This window comes from Macaca nemestrina, chromosome 15, assembly GCF_043159975.1.
Source record: "Macaca nemestrina isolate mMacNem1 chromosome 15, mMacNem.hap1, whole genome shotgun sequence".
NCBI lineage: Eukaryota > Metazoa > Chordata > Mammalia > Primates > Cercopithecidae > Macaca > Macaca nemestrina.
In genome coordinates, this window is record NC_092139.1 from 32423801 (window position 1) to 32451746 (window position 27946).

At 56.8% G+C, this 27946-nt stretch overlaps 1 protein-coding gene and 1 long non-coding RNA gene across 15 annotated transcripts in view; one reads left to right on the top strand and one right to left on the bottom strand.

The window, feature by feature from the left end:
* Positions 1 to 26336, top strand: part of LOC105496189 (nucleolar protein 4 like) — a 148978-nt gene extending 122642 nt beyond the window's left edge. For 11 of the 14 annotated variants that reach the window (XM_011766353.2, XM_071079533.1, XM_011766356.3 and 8 more), the window contains 6 exons: positions 13468 to 13745; positions 15687 to 15872; positions 15954 to 16145; positions 16442 to 16564; positions 17025 to 17226; positions 21626 to 26336. In XM_011766353.2, the coding sequence (XP_011764655.1) occupies positions 13468 to 13745; positions 15687 to 15872; positions 15954 to 16145; positions 16442 to 16564; positions 17025 to 17226; positions 21626 to 21846 (1202 nt within the window). In that variant the 3' untranslated portion in view covers positions 21847 to 26336. The other 3 variants (XM_011766354.2, XM_071079531.1, XM_024797419.2) reach the window with 3 other exon arrangements.
* On the bottom strand, positions 15841 to 19534 carry LOC139358479 (uncharacterized). The gene is made up of 3 exons (XR_011613429.1): positions 19379 to 19534; positions 19050 to 19285; positions 15841 to 16111 (listed from the first exon to the last, which is right to left on the bottom strand). It is a non-coding gene; the product is annotated as an uncharacterized lncRNA (long non-coding RNA).
* Positions 26337 to 27946: the final 1610 nt, after the last annotated feature.

Below are 27946 nucleotides of genomic sequence, written 5' to 3' on the forward strand. Positions count from 1 at the left end.
CGCACCGTGCAGGCCTGGGGCAGGACGAAGGCACTGAGGGCCCTTTGGCTCTTCCAGTTTCTTGGCCACTTTTGTCACACCAGCGTTGGCCTTGTGACACTCAAGGGTGATGAGCCCTGTCTCCACCTCCCTGGAGGAGTCTGGGGTTTGGTTGAAGCCAAACAGGCACCAGTGTGGGACCCCTGCCGGTTGTCAGCTTGCTGAGGGCAGGAGCCATGTCTTTGTAGAAATGTCCCTGATTTCTCCCCTTATTTCAGAAGTATTACAATGATTGTAGAAAAATAAAGGAGAAGGCCAGGCACAATGGCTCATGCCTGTAAGCCCAGCACTTTGGGAGGCCGAGGCAGGTGAATCACCTGAGGTCAGGAGTTTGAGACCAGCCTGACCAACATGGAGAAACCCTGTCTCTACTAAAAATACAAAATTAGCTGGGTGTGGTGGCACATGCCTGTAATCCCAGCTACTCGGGAGGCTGAGGCAGGAGAATCTCTTGAACCTGGGAGGCAGAGGTTGCTGTGAGCCGAGATCGCACCATTGCACTCCAGCCTGAGTAACAAGAGCAAAACTCTGTCTCAAAAAAAAGAGAAAAAAAGAAAGGAGGAAAAAAGAAAATGAAAAATAATGATGTCTGGGGGGCCTATTTTTCTCAGACTTTTATATTATCTAAGTAACCAGAGCCTCGTTTTCTCTTCAATGAGGCAGTATTGGCACCACCTTTTTTCTCACGTAGTCATTGGCCTCCCTGACACTGATGTGGGCCAGCCACAGTTCGAAGGTTGTCCAGTCAGCCCAGTGACTGGGGGCCCATTCCTGAGCCCATTGTGTGCCCAGCCTGACCCTGTGAGCCCGGAGCTATACATGTCGCTGTTCCACAGGGCAGGAAATGTCGTCTCCGAGGGGAAGTAACTTGCCCAGACCACGGGGACTGGGTCTACCCAGAGCCAGCGTTTTGACCACTCCTATGGAAGGACATTTGAGTCCCTGTTTGTCTTTCTTTTTGTTGAGATGGAGTCCCACTCTGTTGCCCAGGCTGGAGTACAAATGGCACAATCTCGGCTCACTGCAAACTCCACCTTCCAGGTTCAAGCAATTCTCCTGCCTCAGCCTCCCTAGTAGCTGGGATTACAGGCATGCGCCACCATGCCTGGCTAATTTTTGTATTTTTAGTAGAGACAGTGTTTCACCATGTTGGTCAGACTGGTCTCAAACTCCTGACCTCATGATCTGCCTGCCTCAGCCTCCCAAAGTGCAGGGATTACAGGTGTGAGCCACCGCGCCTGGCCAAGTCCCTGTTTTTTATTGCTGGAAGCAGGTGCCACAGGGTGCCCTTCAGGGCTGACCCCGTGTGGCCTGAGTCTCCTGTCCTGGGCTTTATTCCCAGGCCCTAGCACTGAATAGGTGCTCAACGAACGGCCACTGAGTCACTCTTGGAATAGATGGGGGATCATAGAAAGGGCCTGGGACGAGGTGGCCTGGGAAGCCGGGCAGAGGCGTGGCAGCAGGGGGCTGGGAAGGGAGGAGGTGCCCAATGCCAGGGTTTCTTGGGTCACATGTTTCCAAAAGCTCCCTATGACCCAGGAGAGAAGCTCCAACCAGGAGAGAAGGGCAGAGAGGCCACAACCAGGCCATCTGGGGAGGGTCTGGCATGGAAGGGTTCTGGGAGGATGGAGTGGTCGGGCCCAATATGTGGCATCCTGTAGGCAGGTCCTGGGTTCTGTGCCATGGATCTGGCCAGCCCTTCCCCGAAGTATGGTCCTGAGCTAGCTGACCCCCCAACTCTGGGCCACAGCTTCTCTCTGTGACATGGCCTGTGGGCTGCAGCCCCTCACCCTGGCATGCCCCCAGGAGCTCTTAGTGAGAAGACCAAGGCTTCCTACCTTGTGGCCCCTGCTGCCCTCGGGTGGGGCCCTCTGCCACCTAGAAATGCAAACTGGGCAGCAGGGCGGGCCTCTGGGGAGCAGGTGTGTTGCTCGAGCGCCCAGGGCTCGGTATTTACAGTGGCAGCACTGTTGGCCTCTCTTCCTTGGCCTGGCCCCCTCCCCTGGGTGCCTCCTCCCTGGCCTCCAAGGGGTCTGCAGGGAAGCGTGGGGGCACACAGAGCTCAGATCTTGCTCAGCTCCCTCCTTGCCAGGCAGCCTTGGGAGGTGCCGTCCCCTTGACAGGCAGGGGTGATCATCTTGGCCCACCTTGCCAGGTGGTTGAGGACCAGATGTGGACAGCACAGAGGCCCGCCAGGGGCCAGGCTGGGACTGGATGTGGGCAGTCTTCGTCACCTCCCCCAGATTCTCTGAGCCCTGCACACCACCCCCTTGGTCCAGTCCTGCCTCCTCAGCCAGCCTGGTCTCCCTTGGTCCCCTCTGCCATGGAGGCCTGTGGGACCCTGACTGCAGCTTACCTCACAGCCACCCTCAACGGCGTCCCTGTCCCTACTCTCAGCCCCCAGCCACCGTCCAGGTCATGCTTCTTTGGAAAGGGAGCCGGGCTAGGGGGTCCTTGGTGTCAACAAGACCCAGGCACTCCTGAGTCCCTGTCTCTCCCTCCCCACCCACATGAGCCAGGCCCTGTCCAGGGACCCTGAGTTCCCAAGATGCTGCTTCTCAATCTGGCAAATGCCAGACCCATCCCAGGTGCCCACACTGATGGGCAGCTAAGGCAGTGAGGAGTCAGTGTTGCCATCCAAGGAGAAGGTGCCAGGCAGAAGTGTGCCTCCGGCTTCTGGTACTCAGGGTGCCATGGGGTGTCCCCAGTAAGGGGTGAAGCCGTTTGAGTGAGGGATCAGGCAGGAGGCCATACGGCTGGTGGGGAAGGAGCTGGTGGGAGTAACGGCCAGGCCACCAGGGCTCAGAGACCATCACCCGCATTACCCCTGTGCCACGGCTCCTTCTAGTGCCCTCCTCAGGTGATGCCCACCCTCCCCGGGCCCATCCCTGGGTCACAGCAGCCCTCTCCCACCAGGGGGCACAGAACTCTGGCCTGCTGCTGACTCCCCCTGGACCCAACGCTCATGGCCAGACATCTGCCCTGGTCACTGTTGCATGGCAGGAGGTGTGGCCCCTGTACCAGTCTCCCTGGGTTGGCCTCTGAAAGGCCTCTCTTGCAGTAGGCTTTTAAGCCAAGCCTTCTCCCTAACACCTGCTCATTATGGCCATGTCCATTGCCCTAACCCTAATTCTCACAGCTGAGGCCAGAAACCAGGACTGGGCCCCATTCTCCGGGTGCAGGTCCCACCCACCCCCACCCCAGGAGCAAGAGCTGTTTGTTCCTCCTCAAGGCTCCAAACACCCACAACAGATGAGCAGGCGGCGGCCTCCTGGCCTCCCCTCCCCCAGGAGCAGAGAGCTGGGGCCCAGGCCTTCCAGGGATTGGCTGTAGGCCACACTGGCAGTCCCCGGTCACAGGAAAGTGTCCATCATCAGCTGGGCCGCGGGCGGCACAGACAATGCTGGGCTGTGCTGGGCCCTGGCCCGCCAAGGGGTGAGAGACGCTGGGAGACAGCACCGAGAGATCCCTTTATCCAGGAGCGAGCAGGGCCTACACAGCCCTGGCCTTGTCCGGGGTGCTGGGGCCTTGGGTCTCCAGAGGACAAGCTCTGGGGCCTGATGAGCTGAGAGGTTCACCTACTGAGAAAGTGGGGAGGTGAGCCAGGCATGGTGGCTCACGCCCGTAATCCCAGCACTTTGGGAGGCTAAGGCGGGCAGATCACATGAGGTCAGGAGTTTGAGACCAGCCTGGCCAACATGGCAAAACCCCACTTCTACTAAACATATAAAAATTAGCTGGGCGTGGTAATGGGCACCTGTAATCCCAGCTACTCAGGAGGCTGAGGCAGGAGAATCGCTTGAACCCAGGAGGTGGAGGTTGCAGTGAGCCAAGATCACGCCACTGAACTCCAGCCTGGGTGACAGAGTGACTCCATCTCAAAAAAAAAAAAAAAAAAAATGGAGGTGAAGGTGAGCCTGGGCCAGTGGGGCCATGTGGGGATCAGTGCCCTTGCCCCTCGCGGCTGCCCCTCAGCCCAGGATACATACAGAGCTCTTGTCCAGCAGGCTCCTCTGTCAGGCCAGGCCCTCCTGAGGCACCTCCACCGGGAGCCTGTTCAAGGGTGACTTTCCTAGGAACCAGGAAGTGACCAGGCCACGTTGGCGTCATCACCCCAACCTAAGGACTACAATGCACCAAACCCAGACTGGCTCCCGGGAGGGCTGGAGGAGGCCTGTAGGGGCTTTGGGGCCAGGGCCCTGCCCCATGAATCATTCACACATGGTGGCCTGGAGTGGCTCTATTTGCTCTGAGAACATGGGGAGCAGGCTGTGTGTGTCTCAGCTCGATCTTTGCACACTGAATTAGTGTTTATTTCTTACCGCCTGTGCTTGGCCTGGAGGACGGGGCCAGGGAGGACACCCACATCCCGGCAGTTCATCCTGGGAGCGCTTCCCCGGGGCATCAGGGGCCAGTGGGTGTTGGGGGAGGGGCTCTAGGAAATGGGGCAGTCTGGTAGCAGGGGTAGGGAATTGTCCCACAGTACAGATGGGCAAATCAAGGCTGGCCTTGGAGGTTCCCAGAATGCCTGAGAGCACTGGGTGGCCTAGGTGGTGCTTTGGGGCTGTCTGAGTGCCGCCGTTCATCCCGGGTGATGGGCCAGTGACTTCCCCCTGGAGCCTCTGGTTCCTCCCTGATGTCTGCTGCAGAGGGTGGTTGTGCAAATCAGGCATGATGAGTTACCCACAGCCTGACACTTGGGACCTGACGCATAATTGGTGTCCGCCTTCCCCTCCACTGAAGGTGGTGTCTGTCTCCAGGGCCCCACCGCTTGAGCCACCTGTCCCAAGGCCTGAATATCATCTGCAGCTTGGACACCTGTCTAGGGGCGAGGACCCCCAGAGTCACTGCAGAGAGAAATGATTTCAGTTTTAGGGGAAAATCTAGGTGTACGACGTCTAATTCAGTAGCCAGGGACGGCTACCAAGCCTTGGAAAAGGCTGGTGCAGACAGGCATGCGATACATGCTGCGTCTCCGTGGCTCCATAGGAAAGAAGGTGAAATACCTCAGCTCTGATAACACGGTGTCGACTATTTATTGAAATGGTAATATTTTGGATATATTGGGTTAAATAAAGTAGATGATTAAAATTGATTTCACCTGTTTCTTTATTACTTTTTAAAATGTGGGTACTAGGGCACTAAAATCCCTCATGTAGCTCACTCTCTGTTTCTGTCGGACAGCACTGCTCCTGACTGTGAGGAACTAGATTGGCACCTGCCTGAGGAAAGAGTGACCAGAGTTTCAGCAGGAATGCCTGCTGCCCGGGCACTGAGGGGCACACACAGAGGAGGCAGGTGCTGTGGAGGTAGAGGCATTGGCGCCCCAGGGCTGGAAATCAGGGGGCAAGTGTGGCACCCAGATGGGGGGCATGGGCTTCCTGCCCCACGGCTGGGGCTGGGTCAGGCTGTGTGAACCACAGGGACAGAGCAGGGTACTCAGGAGAGCAGCTTTGCAGGCTGCCGGGGCCTAAGGGCCACGTGGAGAATGTAGGTGCCCCGTGTGGCCTCATCACCCAGGATGGTAGGGTCCTAGTGTCCCCCATTTGACCTTTGCGCCCCTCCTGCCTGTCCGGAGGAAGAGCTGGGCAGCCCGCCCTGAGCCTGGTGCTCCTTGGAACTATGCATCATGTAAACACGGCCTGGGCGCTGGCCTTTGTCAAAGCAGGCAGGGGGCCAGCCCTGGGGAGGTGCACGCCTCAAATTCAGAGCGGAGTCAGCACCCCCAGACCATAGCCCAGAGCCCTGCTGTCCACGCCTCCCTGGCCATGGTGGGCCTTGGCTGCAGCAGTCTCCCACCCCCTCCTCCCCCGTCGCCTTGTTGTGTGTGAATTATTGATGCCCCTCCCGTCCCCTGCCTGGCTGCTGCTGTGACAGTCTCATGGAGGTGGCACTGCCTCCAGCAGCCACACCTCTGGACACAGAAGGCAGTCTGCACGCAGGGCCTGCTGGCCTCCAGTGGCCGTGTACCTGGCCTATGGTCCCAGGGATGGTGGGCCTTCCCATTCTCCGAGCCTAGCCTGGGAGCTGGCGGGAGTCGCCCACCGGGAGAGGGTGCCACTGGCTTTGGGCCCCAGAGCGTGGTGTGGCGATTGGTGGTTCACACAGAGCTGGGCTTGTGCGGGCTGCGGGGCACTGGCGCCCACATAAGGGCATTGTTTGCTGAGGTAAAAGGGGTTTTTGTCTCCTTCTGGAGACGGGACAGAGGCAGGAACAATTTCCCCCATTCATCACTAATTCCTCCGTTTGAATAGCAGCACATTGCCCCATGTTCAAATAGATGGGCACGGCAGTCCTTCCCTGCCCGCAGGCATTCTGGGCACAGGTGGTGGGCTCCGGGTCCTGCCCAGATGAAGGAGTCACCCTTTGCCACAGTGAGGAAGGCCTAGTTTTGTAGAAATGCTCAGAGGGGGTCCATCCCTGGCTGCCTCCCCAAGGCCCCTCAGGACACCTCTCTGCTGCCCACGCAGCCACAGGCTGGGGGCGGGCCCACCCTGCTGCCATCACGCTGGGCCCCGGCAGGCTGGCCTCAGGGGTGACCCTCCTGGAGAGGCCTCCTGGCAACAGCAAGATGGGGACCAGGTGGGGACAAGAGGTCACCTGGGCACCCTTAGATTCCACTTCCAGCTCCAGGTGTGGAGGGTCCATCTAAAACTCCCAGCTTCCCACTGAGCCTCCCAGCTGGAGGTCTGCACCCTGTGAGGCCTGTGTGCTGGGGCTTCAGTGCCCATGGAGCCAGCTGGGTTTCTTCACAGAGTCATAAAGTGCCAGAGCCCGGGAGGGCGTCAGCGGCAACTCCCAGGATTGTAGATAAGAGGAGGCCCAGGAGGTGGCAGTGCCCAAGGTCGCCTAGACTACAGGACCCTATACCTGCACCATCCCTGCCCAGGCCCCACTGCATTCCATCCAGCATGGGTTTGTGTGCCTATGTCTCTTTTAAATCAGTTTTTTTGTTTTGTTTTGTTTTTGAGACAGAGTCTCACTCTGTCGCCAGACTGGAGTCCAATGGTGCAATCTTGTCTCATTGCAACCTCCACCTCCCGGGTTCAAGCGATTCTCCTGCCTCAGCCTCCTGAGTAACTGGGACTACAGGCATGTGCCACCACGCCCAGCTAATTTTTGTATTTTTAGTAGAGACGGGGTTTCACCGTGTCGGCCAGGATGGTCTCAATCTCTTGACCTTGTGATCCACCTGCTTCTGCCTCCCAAAGTGCTGGGATTACAGGCGTGAGCCACTGCACCTGGCCTAAATCACATTTTTTTTTAAGGGTTGTGGGAGGCAGAATTCCAATTGGATCAAAACCCAACTGCCCCCAGTCTCTCTATTCCTTCTTTCCCCAGTGACAGGCGCGTTCTCCTGGCCAGGTGCAGTATGGGGTGGGTGCGAGGGTTGCAGCCAGTCCCTCCCGTGGGCATCAGCCCTTCCGTGGGCACCACCTCCTTCTGTGGGTACCAGCCTCCTCAGGACTGAGCTGGGCGTCATGGTGAGGTCCCCATGCGGAGCGATCCCAGCCCCCAGGTCCCTGCCAGGGAGAAGACCCTGGACTACTCAGAGACCAAGCCATTGGTGTGAGCCCGCCCCTAGCCAGCCTAAGCAATAAGGAAATTGTCAGTTCCCTCACCAAAACCTCTAGGGCCTTCCTAGGTAGCAGGCACAGATGGATTCCAGGGGATCATCTGTGCCCCCTGTCAGCCCTGCTTTCCCCAGCGTGGGCCTCCCTGCACCATGGGCCCAGCAACCCCAGGTAGAGAGTGCCTTCCCAGCCATCGCAGCAAGAGCCCCCACGTGATGTCCTCGGGTCCAGCTTGGTCACACGCTCTCACCAGTTGCTGTGATGGGCTGACTGGCCAGACCTGGGGCATGCACTCACCCTGGGGCACCCAGGAAGACTCAGTTGCCCTCACCAGCGGGAGGGGTGTGATCTAGGGGGCAGCAGGAGCCATCCAGGTCCACCCAATACAGCTGCACCAACTCTGGGTCTCTAGGGCTGGGGCCGCTTCTGTGAAGGCTGGGCACAGGCCAGAGACACAATAAACACAGTAGTATTTCTTCCAAGCACTTATCCTCTCCTTGCAATACTACTGTGGTAGAGGGGGCTGGGCGCGGTGGCTCACGCCTGTAATCCCAGCACTTTGGGAGGCTGAGGCAGGCAGATCACCAGGTCAGGAGATCAAGACCATCCTGGCTAACATGGTGAAACCCCATCTCTACTAAAAATGCACAAAATGAGCTGGGCATGGTGGCGGGCGCCTGTAGTCCCAACTACTCGGGAGGCTGAAGCAGGAGAATGATGTGAACCCGGAGCTTGCAGTGAGCCAAGATCGCGCCACTGCACTCCAGCCTGGGCAGCAGAGTGAGACTGTCTCAAAAAAAAAAAAAAAAAAAAAAAAAAAAGTAGGTAGAGGGGTCAGTGTGCCAGAGTGGGGCGGGAGCTGGGCTTACCAAGAAGGTGACCTTTACGCAGAGCCCTGGAAGTGAGGGACTGCGCCAAGGGGACACCCAGGACAGAGTGGAGCAGGAAGAGGGAACAGCAAGTGCCAAGGCTGGGTCACAGCTGGGGCGGGTGGGTGAGCCGTAGGGGCTCACTGGAAGGGCCTGGTGGGCCCAAAGGAGGGACCTGGCTTCCAGTTGGAGTCAACTCAGCCTGTGTGGCTACAGCTGGGATCAAATCCACTGCTTGTGGGGCCAAGGGACAGGCTGGACCAACCCCACCCCGAGCAGCACCTCTGCCCCTGCTGGTTCAGGAGGCATCAGCCCTTGCCCCACCATCCCTGGGATGGCTTCTGCAGAGCCATGGCCCAGAGCCAGTGCCACAGTGGAGATTGGGGCAGGCAGGGAGGGCTTCCCTGAGGTGGTGGTGCTCGGGTTAGCACGGAAGGGTAAGCAGCAGTCACCGAGAGTAGGGAGAGACCATGGCTCAGGGGCCAGAAAACTGGTGACACCCCTTTGGAGGCCCGTCTCCTCTGGAGCCCTTATGTTTGATTTGTCACTGCTGGAGCACAAGCCTGGAGGGTAGCAGTCACCCCCATCCCCACAGTAGTCCCTCACTGGGCCCACCTCAGACTGTCACAGGCTGGGCTCCAGGATCCCCAGAAGCCCCCGTTGCAGTCTGGGAGAGCCTTGTGCGTCGGCAGTGGGTGAGTCATGATGTGAGAAAAGGTGGGGTGCAGGGAACCGGAGTTTCCTTTTGAGCTCCTGCCCCATCCCGGGCATCCGCACCTTAGAACCGTGTTTTATGGCCGTGAGACCCGCTCTGAAAGGAAACGGACGCTCCGGAAGGTGGAGTAGCCTCTTCCAGCCACTCCACGGCTCAAACCTGTGTCCTCCCCAGTCAGCAAAACATGGGCCTCAGGTTGTAGGCAGCTCCCCAGAGCGCGTCGTGCCAGGGCAGCTGTGTGGGGTGGTGGCTGCCTGAGCGGAGCCTGGGGGTAGGCGAGACCCTGGTGTCACTGAGGAAGGCAGGCTTTTGCGATCCATGTTGTGCCTCTGAGTGGGCTCTGTGTGTGCGGCGTGAGAAAATAAGATAATGGCAGATATAAACTAGATATAAACTAGTCTATAAACTAGGGCTAAGGGGCTGTTTTTGTTCTGGGTTTCTTTGGGTGTGGTAAAATGTGTGACATAAAATTTGCCATTTTAACCATTTTTAAGTGTACACTCCAGAAGCACCATTACTTCCACAGCTTGTTCATCCCCCCCCCAACAGAAACTCTGCACCCATTAAGTAATAACGGCCCATTCCCCCAGCCCGTAGAGCCCACTGTGCCTTCTGCCTCTGTGAATTTGCCTGCTCCAGATGCTGTGCAGAAGCAGAATCACTTGCCATCCTTGCCCGTCTGGCCTGTTTCCCACAGCCTCATGTTTTTGTCGTCCACATTGCAGGACTTATCCAAACTTTGTTCCTTTTCATGGCTGGATACTATTCCATCATATGAATAGACCACATTTGTGTACTCATTTACTTGTCGGGGTTTTTAAAAATACAAATAATGGGTTGGGCACAGTGGCTCACGCCTGTCATCCCAACACATGGAGAGGCCAAGGTGGGAGGATGGCTTGAGTCTTGGTAGTTTGAGATCAGCCTGGGCAATATAGTGAGACCTCATTTCTACAAAAAAAAAAACAACTTTAAAAATTAGCCGAGGCCGGGCGCGGTGGCTCACATCTGTAATCCCAGCACTTTGGGAGGCCAAGGCAGGCAGACTGCCTGAGGTCAGGAGTTCGAGACCAGTCTGGCCAACATAGTGAAACCGTGTCTCTACTAAAAATATACAAAATTAGCTGAGCATGGTGGCTGGTGCCTATAATCCCAGCAATTTGGGAGGCTGAGGCAGGAGAATCACTTGAACCTGGGAGACGGAGGTTGCAGTGAGCCAAGATCACCCCGTTATACTCCAGCCTGGGCAACAAGAATGAAACTGCGTCTCAAAAAAAAAAAAAAAAGAAAAATTAGCCAAGCATCGTGGTGTGCACTGGGGGGGGATCGCTTCAGCCCAGGAGGCAGCAGTTGCAGTGAGCCCTAATGGCACCGCTGCACTCTAGCCTGGGCAACACAGCAAGACCCTAAAAAAAAAATAAGCCATGTAAATCAGTCGCCAGTATTTTAAAATCAGTTTACATAATGGTGCAGATTTCCAGTTTCTTCTAACAGCTTGGAACACGTGGCCATACGAGGTCCTAGCACCTGGTGCCTTACGGGTCTTACCCACCCAACCACTTCCCTGGCCAGACTGGGGTGGCGTCTAAGTACAGTTAGGGGAGGTTCTGCCCTCCGCATGTCAATCCCCAGCCAGGCAGCCGGGGGCACAGCCCTGAGGCAAAGGTCTTGGTAGCTGGAGAGTTGGGGCCCCCGTGTCAGGCATCTGACCTGGCGGAGGCTCCAGGAGCACCCTGAGCAGCGTGTGAGTCTCAGGAGCTCACACCCAGGGAGGGCAAGTCCATCTTCTCGGGAAAACCTGATTGGGAGGTGGGTGATGGGATGATGGGATGTCACCTCTGGCCCCGTGCACGGTGTGGCACTGCAGCCAGCCTTGGGCCTGGTGCCTGTGATGAATGCAGTGACCACTGGCTTGCTGTGTGCCAGGCACGATGCCCACTGAGGAGCAGCCCCTCCTTCCAGAGGAGGAATCTAAGGCCCTCCAAGGTCAAGCAAGTGGTCTGTGAAGGTGGTGTCGGTATGTGAAGTCACACCTACAAGGTGGGTGAAGGATGGGCCCCCGCAGCTCATGGGAGCGGGGGTAACCAGCCAGTATGGGTGTCATCCCTGTCCCCCATGGACCTCAGGTGCAGGGGCTTCTCTGGTGACAGGGTCTGTCCTGGTGGGGCAGATGGCCCTCACGATGACCCTGGGCCAGGTGAAGGAAGCACGAGGGTCCCTGGCAGGGCTGGACAGCAAGCTGGGGTTGGAGGCGTGAATGTCTCCTTCATAGGGACAGTGGAGAAAAGTGCCAGCCTGAGGTGGCAGCGTGGAACCAGACCTTGAAGGCTGGCTGCCATCTGCTCAGCTGAAGGTATCATGGCAGGCAGATTGTAGAGCCCCAGCAGAGGATAGTGAGGCTGGGCTGGGGGACTGCAGAGGTCACAGGACTGAGAGTGCCAGTGGCCATGGGCCGGACTTTTATTCAGCTGCAGGAAAGCATGGGACAGGGGAGTGAGGATTAGGCCTGGCTCTCACAGGCAGGATGTGGGTGGCCTGGGCGCTGGAGAGCAGCCAGCGGGGGCTGCATGGGGAGCTGGTCTGATTCCCGGGTGGAGGACAGTGGGCACCCCCATTCTCACAATTCACCTTCCCTGTTACCCACAAGGCTCAGTAAGACACATCTGTCCCCGCAGGAGGTCTGGCACCTTGGTTGCAGTCATTACTTTGTTTCCAGGCCAGCATTCAGTAGGTGCTCAGTAAAGATGCTAAGGAATGTGTTCACTCCAGACTGGGCGCGAGTAGTCTGTGGGGTCCTGGGGACTGCCAGCGCGGGCCGGGACTCCGAGGATGCAGCCAGTGAGGGGCAGCTATGGGCGGGCTTTGAGCAGAGCCCGGAGCTGCCCTGCGGGAGGATGGAGGGAGTGGTGGAGCTAGGCTGCCCGGAGGAGGACAAGACGCCTGGCCCAGGGGACCTGCGGCAGCCGAGGGGGAGGGGTGCACTGCGCCACCGTGGTCTCCCATCCCCCTCTGCCCGGCCCAGCTGCTTGATGGGCAGCCTGGACCCGCCCCCGGGCAGCCGGGAAGCCAGCAATTGGTTGGGGCGCTAGAGCCGCTCGGTCGCCATGGGGACGCTCTGGAGGCGCGCGTGCCCAGTGCCCTGCACCGGGGACTAAATCTTCATAATCTGCCGGCTGGGAGGGTGGGGGTGGGGTCCAGCGTGACCCTGGCCGGGGGGAAGGGGTGGCAGGGTTCGCTGTGACCACCCCTCCCCCATCCACGCTGGGTGCAGGTGCGGAGCTGCCAGGGTCACCCGTGCATCCCTGGGACCCTCGCGGGTGCTCACCTGACAGTGACCCCGGGAGTTCCCGTGCAGCTTCAGCCTCTGCCGTCTCAGCCGAGCAAGCAGGAGGCCGGGGCTGGAGCTGGGGCTGGGTGGGCAGAGAGGCCTGGAATGTATCTGGAACTGTCTGGTCTCCCGGTTAAAGTTTCCTCCCCGGCGCCCGCAGGCTGGCGGTGCCGCACTCTTCGCGGCAGGGGGCGCCCTCGCAGTGCTTTGCCGAGGCTGCCCACCCTGAGACGCCGGGCAGGGCCGGGCAGGCCCACTCGGGGGCCGCGTGCAGACCCCAGACCCTGCAGCCCCGGCTTGGCATGTCCCAGGCCACGGGGCCTGCACGGAGCACGGATCCGGGGGCCACCGTGCCTGTGCCTAGGCTGCCAGGGCTGAGCTGGGCTTGCTTGCAGGAGGGAGTGGATGGCTGGAGGTCACAACAGAGCCATCCTTCCTGCCTTGGGCAGAGGAAGGAGACATTTGAGGGCCCATTGTGGGTAGGGGCTTTGAGAGCTTGAAGCTGCAAGGCAGTGCCGGGCAGCAGGAGCAGGGTGGGTGGGAGGTGCGGTCCTGGGAGCTGGGGAGAAGGGAGAGCCTGGCCGGGCTTCGAGGGCCTCCAGGGCCTTCTGGCAGGCCACTCACTCCCAAACCCCTGGAGCTGGGCCTCCCTTAAGCCTGGACATAACGCTTGCAAGTTTGGGGTGCAGGAAGACCCTCCATGCCCTGCACAGCCCTGCCTGGCCACTCCCCTCCTGATGGCCCCTCTGTTCTGGCAGAGGGGACCCTGTGGCTGCATCAGCTAAGGCTGTGGGCTGGGGCAAGTTGCCTCTGAGGTGGGGTAGCAGCACTCATCCCCACCCAGGGATACTCATGAGGAAGACACAGGGTGGGATACACCGAGGTGGCTGCAGTGGCCACAGTGGGTGGGATGGGGCCTCACACCCAGGCCTCTCATTCCAGATGACTCCTCCTCTGAGAGTGGCAGCGGTAATGGCTCCTCCACCCTGAACCCTTCCACATCGAGCAGCACGCAGGGCGACCCTGCCTTCCCCGAGATGAATGGCAACGGCGCCGTGGCCCCCATGGACTTCACCACGGCCGCCGAGGATCAGCCCATCAACCTGTGTGACAAGCTCCCGCCGGCCACGGCACTTGGCACACCCTCCTACCCCTCCGATGGCTGTGGTGCCGACGGGCTGCGGAGCCGAGTCAAATACGGGGTGAAGACCACCCCTGAGGTGTGTGGGGCTGGGGGCTCAGTCTCTTTCTTTCTGTAGAGGGCTGTCGTGAGGCGAGAATGAAATTGTATACACCCAGAACTTAGCTGGAGCCAGCCCATGTGTGTGACACCAAGCCAGGGTGGTGGCTGTGGCTGGTATGCCATCGGGTTCCTGGTGGAGCTCTGGGATGGGAGATGGCTTGGAGTGTGCCCTCAAGCCAGGCCCCCTTCTCCAAGTCTGGTTCCCCATCTGTGAAGTGGAGCTGATGGTCCCTGCCTTGGTAGAGATGGTAGATGGATATGCATCCCCACGACCCGTCCCCTCCCCCAGAACAGCATCTGCTGTGGATAACAGCAAGTGGCCACTTTTGGCACAGCCAGGTACGAGGCCTCCCACTGCCTGGTTTCTCTGCGTGCCTGTCCCCATTTTATAGGTGGTGCAAAAAAGGGGCAAGGGCCCAGGCACGTGGGCAGTGGAACTCCTCCTTTGACCAGGCTGATAGAGGGTGGGCACAGCAGGTACCGCTACCAATGGGCATCCCCCCTGCTTCCTGGGGCCTCCCTCACACTTCCACAAGCTGCCTCCGGGCCACAAAGGTTTCCTGCAGTAGTGCCTCTTCTCCCACCTGGGCCTGGGGGCCAGAGGCGCCTTCCTGGAGCCCGCACCTCTGGCCAGACTCTTCTCCCTCCCTGGCATCCTGCCCCATCCAAGTCTGTATGTGGACGAAGTGACAGGCACCAGGCCAGTGACCCTAGGGGACCGACCCCTGTGGGCCTAGTCCCAGGGAGAGAGGCCTGTCAGGGGCCGTGCTGTGGGACCAGGTGCCAGGCAGTACACTTCTTCCTGGATTTGCTCCTCAGTGAGTGCTGTTCCCCCTGGGCTGTGCCATGGCCATGCTGCCACATCACAAGGTCTGACCATGCAGCCACCTGTTCCCTGAGCCTGCCTTACCTGCTAGATGCCAGCCTCCTTGAGGGCAGGGACAGTGTCCCCAGGCTACTGCCAGTCAGGATCTGAATGAGTAGTTGGGACACATCGAAGGCACAAACTTTCCAAAAGACAACAGTGGTCCTCAGCCATCCCAGAGCAGTGCCCCGAGGCAGGGGCAGGAGACAGGTGGTGTGGGAGCTGAGCCATGAAGGATGAGAAGATGGAGGAAGCACAGAGGAAAAGAGGAAGCTGCCTCTTAAGGAGAGATGGGCAAGGGGGCTTGTCCAGGGAGGAACTCATGGTGGGAGCAGAGGGCTGGAGCCCTTCTCTGCTGGAGGACAGGAGACTGCTGGTGGAAGCTGGATCTGGTTCCCTTTCCCTTTCTACCCATATATTCTCAAGGGGCCACTGTGTTGTCCTGGTGGGGGTGCAGACAGGAGAAGGCCAGGCCAGGAGCTGCGGGAACACATCCTGCTTAATGGACCTGTCGCCTTGGCTGGCTACCTCGCCTAGCCCATCTGTTCTCCTCCCGACAGACAGCATGCTCGCTGCTTTGGTGACAGCTCGGTTGTCAGCTTGGGGTTGTAGCCCCTTGGGGATCAGGGAGGAAAACCCTGAAGCCAAAACATATCTTGGCACAAGAGGAGGCTGGCGGGTGGTGGGAGTCCTTTCCGTGTCTGCCTTTCCCCTGCACACGTGGCAGGTCCTGGTGTGGACCTCTGCTGAGGAAACAGGTGACACCCTCCTAAGTGCTCGGCACCCCCAGGAGCCAGGTCTCTGCATATACTGTTGCAGTAGGTCCTCCCTTCGGCAGCCCAGGGAGGGAGGAGGTGGTGGCATTGCTGTCCCCATTGCACAGATGAAGGGAGCAGAAGAGAGGAGTGACTTGCTCAGGGCCTCGCAGCTGTGGCTCTCGTGGCAGCAGGGCGTGCGTGCCACCCTGGTCCCCAGGCTCACCACCTGTAGGAGACCCAGCAAGGGCAGGAGCAGCTGCTTGGCCCAACCCTCTGCCTCTTGCCCTCCTTTTAGTCCCCCCCCTACAGCTCTGGGAGCTACGATTCCATTAAGACTGAGGTCAGCGGCTGCCCTGAGGACCTGACAGTGGGCCGGGCCCCGACGGCAGATGACGACGATGATGACCATGACGACCATGAGGACAATGACAAGATGAATGACTCTGAAGGCATGGACCCTGAGCGTCTTAAGGCCTTCAACGTGAGCACCGGCCGGAAACAGGTGGGATGGGGATGGGAGCAGTGCCAGGGTCGGCCCTTCCCATGGCCCGTGTCTCTGCAGATGTTTGTGCGTCTCTTTGTGGACGAGAACCTGGACCGCATGGTGCCCATCTCCAAGCAGCCCAAGGAGAAGATCCAGGCCATCATCGAGTCCTGCAGCCGGCAGTTCCCCGAGTTCCAGGAGCGGGCCCGCAAGCGCATCCGCACGTACCTCAAGTCCTGCCGGCGCATGAAGAAGAACGGCATGGAGATGGTGAGTCCCTCCTCCCTGGCCCACGCTTCCCCTCGGCGCCACCACTGACCTCCTGCCACACGCCCAGGATGCCCGGGCCCCTTCACCCAGGGTCTTCCCAGGAGTCCTGGAAGCAAGTACCATAATCCCTGGTTTGCAAATGAGGGAACTAAGGCCTAGAAAGGTCCTATAGCTCCGTAGACTGAGGCACTGGAGCCCAAACCCCACCCTGTGCCACCCACCCCTGGGGCAAGGTCTCTGCACAAGCCCAGGGCCCCCACGACCCCATGCTAGCTCCATCCCCGTTCTGCCTGCAGACCAGACCCACGCCACCCCACCTGACCTCGGCCATGGCAGAGAACATCCTGGCAGCTGCCTGTGAGAGCGAGACGAGAAAGGCAGCCAAGCGGATGCGTCTGGAGATCTACCAGTCCTCACAGGTACCTGCCACAGCAGCCACTACAGGGGCTGCTCCCGGGCAGCCAGGGACAGCAGGTGCAGGGAGGGCAGGCCTCAGACGGGTGTGGACTGAGGGAGCTGTGATGGGTGCAGTCGGGGAGGGGCAGAGGGGGAACAGGAGAGCAAAGACGAGGAGAGGAGGTGCGTGGAGGTCAGGGGTGGTGTTCTCAGAGGTCTTCAGACCTCATATGGAAGCCTGGACTTCATCCCGAGACTAGAGGGCCCAGATCAAATATGCTGACAGCGAGATGAGCAGAGTCGGGAAAAGCCCCCAGCGGGGAAGGTGGCCGGGGGAGGGACAGACAGAATCCCGCAGGTCAAACCACAGCATTGGGTCCCAGGAGTCCTGGGGCCGCAGCATTTATCCACCTTGTGTCCAGGGATGGTAGTTGGGGCCAGCTGCCCCTTGGTTTCCCCAGCGCCCCCCTCTCCCCTCTGCAGGATGAGCCCATAGCCCTGGACAAGCAGCACTCGCGGGACTCCACAGCCATCACCCACTCCACCTACTCACTGCCAGCCTCCTCCTACTCCCAGGACCCTGTGTACGCCAACGGCGGCCTCAACTACAGTTACCGCGGGTACGGGGCCTTGAGCAGCAACCTGCAGCCCCCTGCCTCCCTCCAAACAGGAAACCACAGTAATGGTGAGTCGGGGGAGGCCTGGACTCTGGCTCCCTGACCAGCACCCAGTTGGGTCTGCAGAGCAGCCCCCGGCAGGGCAAGGGGTAGGGGGAAGCAGAGGCCTGTGATGGAAAGGGACTGCCTCACAGCACAGGGAGCAGGAGGGGCGGCTCTGGCACCCTCCCACTTCATCGTCTCAGCTGGTCCTTAGATTGGAAGGTGAAGGAGACTTAGCTGGTTAAAGCAAAAAGCTACCACCCCCTTCTCACCGCCAGTGGCGCTTGCTCCGCCGCTTCCCACCTTCACTCCCAGCGCCTCTCACTGATTCCGCTCCCCCAGGGACCCTGTGGGTGCCGAGTCCCAGCCAAGGGCCTGTTCTTGACCTGAGTTGAATCTCCACAGCCCCATCTCACCCATAGTGACCAAGGCTCAGTGAGACGGCTGCTGGCCTGGCCCAGCTGTGGCCCCGCTGGCCTGCAGGGCGGCTCCCTCCCCAGGCCTCAGCGCAGGGCCTGCCTTTCTAGGTGAAAGCTTTTCTCACCCGGGTGCTAGGCCTCAGTTCTTGCCCCTGCAACTCATGGAGCCTACATCTGAGACACCCGGGGTGATGGCGCACACCTGCTCCCTTGCTCCGCTGCTGTAGCTGGGTGATTCAGTAGGTGCTTTTCCGGTAACTTCCCAGGCTACTCTGCGCAGATGGGGCACAGACCATTAGAGGAGACAGCCCCCGAAGAGACAGAGGCTTCCTCATGGAGTCAGGTGCTGCCGTGAGCACGAACTGGAGTGGGGAACCTCAGACCCCTTTACTGTGAGGCCAAGGGAAGCAGGGGAGGAGTGGGGTCAGCCTGGTGGGTCACAGGACCTCTTGGGCCAGGCACTCGGGTTGTGTTCTGTGTGCAGGAGGAGCCCCTGCTAGGTTTTAAGCACAGAAAGGCCTTGAATTGTGTGGTCTGTCATTCTGTCTGCCCTTGTAAGAAGGTTTGAATGGGGAGAACAGGAGGCAGAAGCCGTGTGCTTTGGGGGTCGTTCAGAAGCCAGGGAATGAAGGGAAGAATTGAGGAACTTGAGTAGGTTGGAGAAAGGTGCCACCTGTAAGCTGGGGAACACTGGTGCGAGGTCTTGGCTAAACATGCCTGAGGATTCCCTAAGCCCCAGTCCTTGGCTGCAGGAGACCCCTCACTGTTCCTGGGCTGAGCAAGGGAGGGAGCTAGTCCCCACCCATGGCAGGAAACCCAGGCCGCCTCCACTCGCCTTGACCCTCCACCCCCCAGAACCAGGAAGTGTATGCAGGTCCCTGGAAGATTCGTGCCTGGGCTTAACTCCTCATCCCTTCCTAATGCCTCTTAACCTAAAATAAGAGGCCGCCTGGCCCTAATCCCTGAAGCTAAGGCCAGAGTGGCCAGCACAGTGAGAGGTGGAGTGGCTGTCCTAGGTGGGCTCCTTTCATTCCGGGAAGAAAAGCCATCCCATAGCCCTGCCCTCCCTACACGTGGGAGTCTGCGGCCCAGCAGATGAGTGAGGGTGGCCTGGGGTCTGCTCCCTCCTAGCAGCAGGTGATGGTGACAAGCCTCTATCTGGTGTCCACCCAGCATGACCTATCTCAGGGGTGTTGCTGCCAGGTTCCCCTGACCCTCCTAAGGGCCTCTCATGGTGGGGCTGGGCCTGTTTCAGGCCTGCCCCGTTCACACCTGCCCAAGAGGCACAAACAGCAGCCAGATAATGATTCTTCAGGGAGGCAGCTGGCTCTGCCCTTGTGCATCCTGGGGCCTCAGTCTCCCATCTGTGAATACCCTGGTTCCTTCATGGTGGGTAGGGAGGCCACTGAGGCAGAAATCTGGTCATTTACCTCCTCGCCTGGGGCAGCCCCTGTCCGTGAGCACTAGTACCTCGTCTGGAGAACATTGTTTAGATCCTCCAGTGGTTGAAGGAAGATGACAGGCAGCCACGTGGTTGCAGGGCCACCCAGCTCCACTGGCCTCCCCAGCCTCAGACTTTCAAGTGATTGTTCAATCAGTTTGGTATCTCGGCTGGGCAGCCGTATTAATGGCTCAGAGCTCCTCACTTTGTTCATTATGTTGTCATCTGGAGATGCAAATCAGCTTAGATAGAATCAGGCTCACCCTGTCTTGCCTGGAGTGCTGGGTAACTCATGCTCGCTCCTATCCCTCTACCCACCATACAGTAGTCACTCGGCAACCTGAGCATCTGGCTGTAACCAGAGTCTGCATGGGATGTCTCCAGATCAGATTGGCCACAGGAAACAGGGACCTTCTCCTTTCCAAGCCTCAGCTACCGCCCAGGAGAGAAGGGAGGAAGCTCTGAGCACAGGCATGAACAGGACAGCACTTGGGGAGAGGAGGAGAAAAGGAAGGACCTGAGGCCACTGCTCATGTTGACTATGCCAGGAGGCTCTGGCCACTCCCAAGCATGATGCAGAGGGGACCAGAGCCACCCTAGAGGGAACCAGACCCTCTCCTCCCCATCCCTCTGGGTCCAGCCCCTGCAATATCCAGAAGCCAGCAGAGGTACTCCTGTTCCCAGCTTCTCAGTCCCCCATTGTGACAACACCTTGGGAGTCAGTGACCTGCTTGGCTGCTGTTTCTAGACACGGCCCCAACCCCTTCCCCGTGTTTGACTTTAACAGACTTAACTGTTTCCTTAACTCTCAATTCCAAGGACGCTGTTTAGAAAATAGTTCCTAGGACCTCCTCCTTGGTGTCCACGTTCTCTGGCCAGAGAGGAAATAACCCCATGTGACAAACTGTCCCATCTTAGGCTCCAGCTTCCTTCCCCATTCGGGGGCTGCAGCAGCTTCCTTTTAGCAGCAGTCAGGTTCCATAGTTTATCCCAAGATGTCGCTTCCAGTCTGGATGCCTCCAGGGACAAGAGCTTGTCCCTCTTCATAGCAGCATAAAAACTGCCATGGAGATGCAATCATGAGTGAATGTGGCCATCAGAACCTTCAGGGTAGTTGGGGGAGTCTCACACCCCCGTGGAAGAGAAAGCTGTGGGGAAGGGACTCCAGGGGGAGGGCAGAGAACAGAGAAGCTGACCTGGCTGCATCAGAGAAGGCTTCCCAGGGAAGCGGCAGCGCTGCCTGCACCTGCCCAGATTCTCTCTTCTTTGGCTGTTTCTTGCTGTGAACACCTTGCAGGATGCTTTTCAAATTCCAGGAGCTTCCAGGTCTCCTGGGAGCCCACTCAGAAAGCCGTGAAACCTGTTTGGAAGCCCTTCCCTACTGTGCCAGTCTAGGCAGGCAGGCCTCCTGCGGGCTGAGAAGGAGCCCTAGCCTGGGCCGAGTGTTTCACACCTGGCATCTTAGCTTCTGCTCACAGGAGCCACTTAGTTTTGGCAGACGAGGGCTCTGAGGCCCACAGAAGTTAAAGGATTTGCCAATGAAGTAGCAGAGCAGGACTTGAATCCACACTTGCCCGACTCCAAAGCCAGTAGCTTCTTGGGAAAGGCCAAGAGAGGACAGGGCCTGGCGGTCCCCTCCCCAATACGCACACCCCTAGTGTGTTTTAGAAGATGGCAGGCTCCCTCTTCGCCATCATCATCTGAGGACAAAGGGCAGGCAGTTTCTCCAGAAACCAGTCTGGGTCTTGTCCTGATCGTTCGGCCCACACTCCCTCGTATCCCAGCAGCATGAACCCTCCACCTCACTCAGGCACAGGACTCCTCCCAGGAGGGGTATTCGAGGTGCTGAGGCTTAGCAGAAAGAGGCTTCACACAGCCAGCCCCTTCCTCCATCCACTGGCTGCCACGGTCCCTCCTGGGGGTGCAGTTATGGCCTGGCCAGTCTGGCCTGTACCTCTTCCCCCAGATAACCAAGGCAGCTGGTCTCTCTCCAGCTGGACAGAAGCACACACAGATGTTTCTTCTCCTGGCCTTTTGTGGCTCCACTCTGAACTCCTCCTGGGCTTTCCCCACACACATCTCTCAGGTGTGTTAGGCCCCTGCCTACCTGCAGAGTTTCCTGCACACCATCTCCCCTTCCAGCCTCGATGTCTGGGGTGGGGGAAGAGCACACGGATGGGTGCTGCTCCTTTAGGCATGCTGGCAGAGGCTTTAGCACTTGGCCCACAGTTCCTCAGTGGTGGGAGTATTTCCCATTCCCACGCTCTGCTCACCACACTGAGAGGCAGATCTTAGGAGTTCCTTTGCCCCAAGTCCTCCTCTTCCTCACCTAAAACCAGATCTTTGCAAGATCACCCTGAGGATTCCCTGAGAACCCTGTCGCCCGCAGGCCCGTTCTAAGCACTAGGGATAGAGGCATCAGGGAGATGGACCAAAGCCACAGACTCCAGTGTTCAACTCACAGTGGGCACTAGGCCATAGGTTATGACAGCGCCAAGGAAGACACACCTCCCAGATGCCAGGCAGGGTGGCCGCTCCCTCCTCACCCTACTTCCCTCTTCACAGGGCCCACGGACCTCAGCATGAAAGGCGGGGCCTCCACCACCTCCACCACCCCCACACCCACCCCCTCCAGCACCAGCACCAGCAGGCCCGTGCCCACCGCTCAGCTCAGTCCCACAGAGATCAGCGCCGTGCGGCAGCTCATCGCGGGCTACCGGGAGTCTGCTGCCTTCCTGCTGCGCTCTGCAGACGAACTGGAAAACCTCATCTTACAGCAGAACTGACCCCAGCGGCACCTGGAGCGCACTGCCCTAGGGAAAGAGGCTGTCCCAGCCTGGACCCAGCTTCCTGCCTCACCAGTTGGTACCTTTTGTTTTTGAAAGAGGTGGGATCCAAAAGAGCTGTTTCTAGCCACACTCCAAGCACCTGAGACTTTGGGCACAAGGACACTTTTTTTTTTGGAATCTCACCACACGGGTGCTCTGACCTGCTTGGAAGAGGCCAACGGGGCAGCTCTGGAAGGGTTGGGGGCTCCCCTGACAAGGCGCTGGGGCTGCAGCTCTGTTTAGAATCACCTTCGTGGACCCTGATGTTAGAATCCCACCCCCAGATAATTACCTTTCAAGTCTTAGGTGAGCAGAATTGCATATTTATTGAGAAAAACAAAGTGGACCCTTTCTTCCTCTCCCCTTAGTAATTTATTTTTCTGAAAATGGATTCTTTTGTGTTTGTACAGATTGCTAGTCTGTGTCTGTCTGATCAGAAGGATGTATCCCCATACCTAACATTCCATATCACTACACTGATGTGGGCTGGGGCCAGGGGCAGGGCAGGTGCCAGGCTGGCTGTTCCTCTGCATGCCTGGCGCACCCTGTGGCCACTATCCCATGGCCAGGCCATCCTGTTGCAGATCCCAGTGCTGCCACAGGGACACCACCAGGCACCTCCCTAGGCACCGCCAAGCAGGAGGACCTCACCCACACCCATGGCAAAGCAAAACAAAAGAGGTACCCCCACCCCATTCTCCAGAAGCCCCAGTCCATGGTCACCTGTATTCTACCTCACACTCCAGCGTGGGCTTTTTCCAGGATGTGCCCTGAGCCTGTTCGGAACAGCTGTCACCCCAACTCCCCCACACAATGTGTCTGCCTGGGAGGTAAGTCCAGACTGGGTGTCCAGGAGCTGGAACCCAGAGAGCGTCCTGTCCCTAACCAGCCACTGCAGTCCTCTAGCTCTGGCCCTCTCGGCTGCTTGACGGGACGGACTGCTGGGAGATGGCAGCCGGTCGGCAGGGCCCTTGCCGGTCTGAACTTCTGTGCACAGGCCTGGGCCCTAAGACTCCTGCCAAGAGGGGCCGCTGCTTCAGGGTGAGCCCCGGCTGTCAGGCAGCTGTGAGCTCCAGGGCGGACTGCAGCTCCCATCCCCTTGCGCCATGTTTGGAGTAAAGGGATCAACGGAAGTGGAGGAGCCACTTGGGGTTCTCCTAAGACCAGCCCTTCTGGAGGGGCCAGTCCTGGAAGAAACCCATAATCCCTGGAGTGTGAAAAAGGGCAAAAAGAAAAAGCTGGCCTGGTTTCCTTCCTCCCTGATAGGCACTTCCTCTTGCTCAGTGCAATACCTACCAGTGCTGCTAAACCAGGGATTCGCCCAGACCTCAGCAGGCCCCCAGGGCCTCTCCATGCAACACTCCGTAGCCATGACAGCAGCTCTCTGCTGCCCGCCCCTGCCCAGAACTGGCAGAAGCCCTCTGTTGCCTTTCCTCCCTCAGAGCAGCGAGGCCCCAGGGGAGCCAGGGCCGAGTGGATCCTAGGATGGCCACAGAGAGCCACTCGCTCCTAGAACAGGCATCCCTTCCCAAACCAGCTTTTCTGCAGCCAATTGCCTGTTGCAGCTGTGGCCACTGCCTCCCGGCACTGTGGCAGACTCCCCCCGAGGAGGGACAGGGAGGGGGCACCAGTGAAGATGCCCCATCCTGCCTCAGGTCCAGAACTCTGAAAGGTAGGGTGCCTACCCCGTGCTTACTTCCGGCCCCTAGAGGTTGGGGGTGGTCGTCTCTCTCAAGTGGCCTCCAACAACCCACCCAGCCACACCACCTCTGCCTTCCATCTGACCAATCCCCAGGCCTCTGGTCAGGGCCAGGACACCTGAGACTCACCCTTAGCACAGCACAACCTCCAGTGCCCAAGGCCTCTCCCACACCCCAGCCATCCACACATCCAGCCCCACCTGCTCAGTACTACTCCCCTCAACATTTGAATTCGTGTAAATATTTATTTTTGTGTGTGAACAATACTACAAAGTAATCAGTGAGATCTTTTGCAAAATGTTACCCCAGGCAATTTGTGAGAATCTTAATGTTAAAACCTGGCAGAGACAATCGCCACCCTAGAATTCCTGGTATCAGTTACTTAACATGTCACTTCTCCTCCCAGAGGCAGTACCCAAGCTAGACGTGGACCGTTTGCATTTCTTGGCAGACAGGCGTGAGAAAGACTGGGGAGGGGCTCCCTCCCACTACCCACACAAGGATTAGATCTAAAGATCAGCATAAGCTACAGTTTGAAATCACGTTTTTCTGAGTTCAAGCTGTTGGAACTGACCACCCTCTAGCCTGCCTTACTACTGCGGCAAGAGCATAGGTTCAATGTGTTTTCAAGAGAAAGGAAAGAATATGTCAGTGGTTAAAGTCCATTGGGCCTCCCAGGCCCCTCCAGGACAAGGGATTTCATCATGTTGACCCCATCTCTTGGGTGGGCTCCTCCTTTCCAGTGAAACTACACCTGAAGCCCTGGAGATGGCAGAATCAGGAGCAAGTTTCTGCATGGAAACGGGATTCCATTTAGCTGGCTCAGTCAGGGAACTTGTTCTGTTTTGCTTTTGTTTTAAAAGATACAGCTTCAACCCCTTCCCCCTACTCCTGACTTGGAGGGCACCAAAGAGCTGGTTCTGATGAACCAAGCTCGCTGCTGTCTCACCCTCACCAGAGAGACTGCCTTCTCCCAAAAGGAGCTCCCAAAGCCCTGTCCCGCAGCCATTTAAAAATCTTCTGACGGGCCTCAGGGCACAAAGTAATCATTTGGGATCCTAAGTTAAAAAGGAAATGCAAGAGTAGGATACTCCAATTCCAGAGTCTTTGCAGGGGCTAATCCCATGAGAAGGGCAGCATCAGAGAAGTGGGCATTGGTCTTAGTGGTGGACCATCAGGTAGACAAGTGATAGTGTGTGTAACCCATCTGAAACTCATTTTACCGTCGCCACTCTTACAGAGGACAGTTTATTCCCAAGGACAGTGCTGACAGGGAGGGGGACAGGCAGGGAGTTAGGAGGGTTTTCGAGGATTTCAAACAGGTGGAACCCATCCATCCCTATTCCCAAGGGCCACTTACAACTCCAAGGGTGGTTATAGGATTAACTACCAGTTCATTTTCAAAATGCTGCTTTGAACTCAGAGGGTTGATACTTTTAATTTGTAATTTTTTGTAAAACTTTTTACAAAATAGTAAAGTATTTCACCAGAATACCAGTTTCAATCCGTCCATGGTCTGATTTTTATATAATTTAGTGGTGCTTTAGAAACTTTGTTTTTGTTGTTTCTGAGCTAAACAGCTCAATCCTTTTTCGCCTGTATCTACCTAAGACCAATGTGAACCTTTGTATTTTTGCTCCTAATTTTGGACTCAGTGAAAGTGTACTGTTTACATGTACAGATGCCCCCAGTCCCTGTGTGTTCTGCAAGACTTGCTCTTGAGGAGGAAGATGCACCTCACTAAGCTCATCTGCTTAGCAAAGCCACAAACAAAAACCTCTCACTTTTTACCTACGTTTCCACCTAAAAATACAACAAAAAACCTACACCATATAGAACTCATATTGGCTGAAAAACTTTCCACCTGGTAGATGGCCCATATGCCTCTATTATGTGGTCCATTTAGGAGCAGGAGTCAGAAGAGAGACCTCCTATTGGCTGCTGGTGGGTAACTGCATGGACAGAGGAAAAGGGAGGGCAGGACTTTGCTGCAGAGCTATGGGATGAATGTAGTTCTTCCCTGGGCAGCCTGGGAGTGGGAAGGTCAGAATGACTCACGTGGCCTTCAGGATCAAGCCAACCAGGATTTAGGGACAACCCAAGAGGTCTTTAGTCCTCTGGCGTGATTTAGACATGTTTTGGAAGAGCACGAGTTCCGTATCTGAGATGAGATGTTAAGACTTTCAGTGCAGACAGTACAAGCCATTTCTTCAGGGTTCCTCTGGGGGCAGCTCCTTCATGAGGTCCCACCTCCGGGGAGGGGCACAGGACTCCAGATAGTAAGCACTTAAGGCAAACAGTGGATGGCACCAACTTTTAAAGGTGACTCTTTGTTAATCAATGGCTTCACCTCTAAATTATATTTTTACAGATAATGCACCTATGCAACTTAACGTGGCTCTTCTAAGCAGGTGAGGACTTCCTCCTCAATGCTCTCTATAAAAATCATTTGTGTTCTATATAGTGAGTTTTACCAGTAAATGTGGCTTAATATTTTAATTCTTAGAATGTGTCTTCTGTACGTGATGCGACTAAATTCTGTTTTGTTTGTGGAATGACTAGCACAGGCCGACTCCCTCTCTCCCTCACTTAACAAAAGACCAATGAGCTGTTAATCGAGCTGTTATCTCCATGGTATTACTTGCTAAATGCACTGATTTCATAAGTATGTGGAATCCTTTTCCTTTTGAATCTGTATATCATATATAAGACTGAATCTACTTAATAAACACTGAACAACAAACTGAATGCTCTGCTTCCACTGTGTCCTATCAACAGCAGCACCACCTGCCACTTCTCACCCTTCCTCATCTAGTCTGGCACTGAAACATCTTTCTACTAGTGGAATCTACTAGCCAACAGTATGGCACACAGAAGGTCCTCAGTACATTTTCCAGAACAAATGAACCTGTAATTCCAGCACCTCATCTGTTAGAAAGGGAAGGAAATGAAACTTTCCCAGGCGCTCTTCAGTTGCTGAGCACATGCAGAGCTCTCATGCACCCTTTTAAATCTCAGTTCCCTTACCCGCCACACGCAGACACACAGGCACACGGAGTACACGCCCTGCTGAAATTCAGTGACCAGCAACAAACTTGCTTTTCCACAACCTCTCACCCTAGCACGTGGGCAATTGACTGAAACCAAATTCCCATAATAATCCCTAAGTGCTAATTTGGAAAACTGAGCAAACACGATCTCTGGTTCTGAACCTTCGGTGCTTAACATTCCATTCTATGCAAAACCCTGGATCCCACCTTGAAGGAAACAAAAGGGCTACTTTTTCCAAAGATACTTATTTGTGCTGATTTTTTTTCATCCTATATATGTGGTTTAGGTTAAGCTTTAAGGAAAAGTTGTAGGAATATGGCTGGGAACAAACGTGATCATGGATTTAAAAACTTTAGGCATGTTAAAAGCATACATTTTACTGCTAAAATTCTGTGTGTGTGTGTGTATATGTGTATACATTTATGGGACTTATTAAAACCTTATTTATTTTTTTAGACAGTATCACTCTGTTGCCCAGGCTGGAGTGCAGTGGTGTGATCTCAGCTCACTGCCTCCAACCCTCCAGGTTTAAGCAATTCTCTGCCTCAGCCTCCAAAGTAGCTGGGATTACAGGCGCAGGCCACTATGCCCGGCTAATTTTTTGTATTTTTAGTAGAGACGGGGTTTCACCATCTTGGCCAGGCTGGTCTTGAACTCCTGACCTCGTGATCCACCTGCCTTGGCCTCCCAAAGTGCTGGGATTACAGGCGTGAGCCACCGCGTCCGGCCAACCTTGATTTTTAAATAATGACATAATCCTTTTTCTCATAGAAATTCCGTACAGTAGCCAAATATATAAAATGGAAAAGGGCATGACCTTGGGGCTGAGACTCACTGAAGACAGGAGGAGGTCCGGGCACAGAAGATGGCCCTTGATGCCTCCGTTTTCCCATGGATGTGGGGAATCAAGGGGCAGCAAATCCTCAGTTAATACCACGGAAATTCCTTGTCCTGCCTAAAATGATCACCAATGAGACTGCTCAAACTATTGAGACTATTAGAAACCCACAACCTGGGACAACAGCTCCAGAACACAGACCCCGTTGGCCTGCTGGCCAGCCCCGCAAACACTTACCTCCTTCCACAGGAAATGCTGCTGTTCCACCGGAGCACTGGGATTCCCGCTCGCTGATTCCAGTCTGGCTTCTTTAAACAGGGCTCCACACCACTGTTGTTAACAGTGGATAAAAGACTTCATCAACTGGGAATGTCCCCTCAGAAGAGTGAACTAAAATGTACTCAACGACAAAACAGGCAAATCTCCCTTTATGAAAAACAACTTAAAATGCACTAGGGAAGCGTAGTAG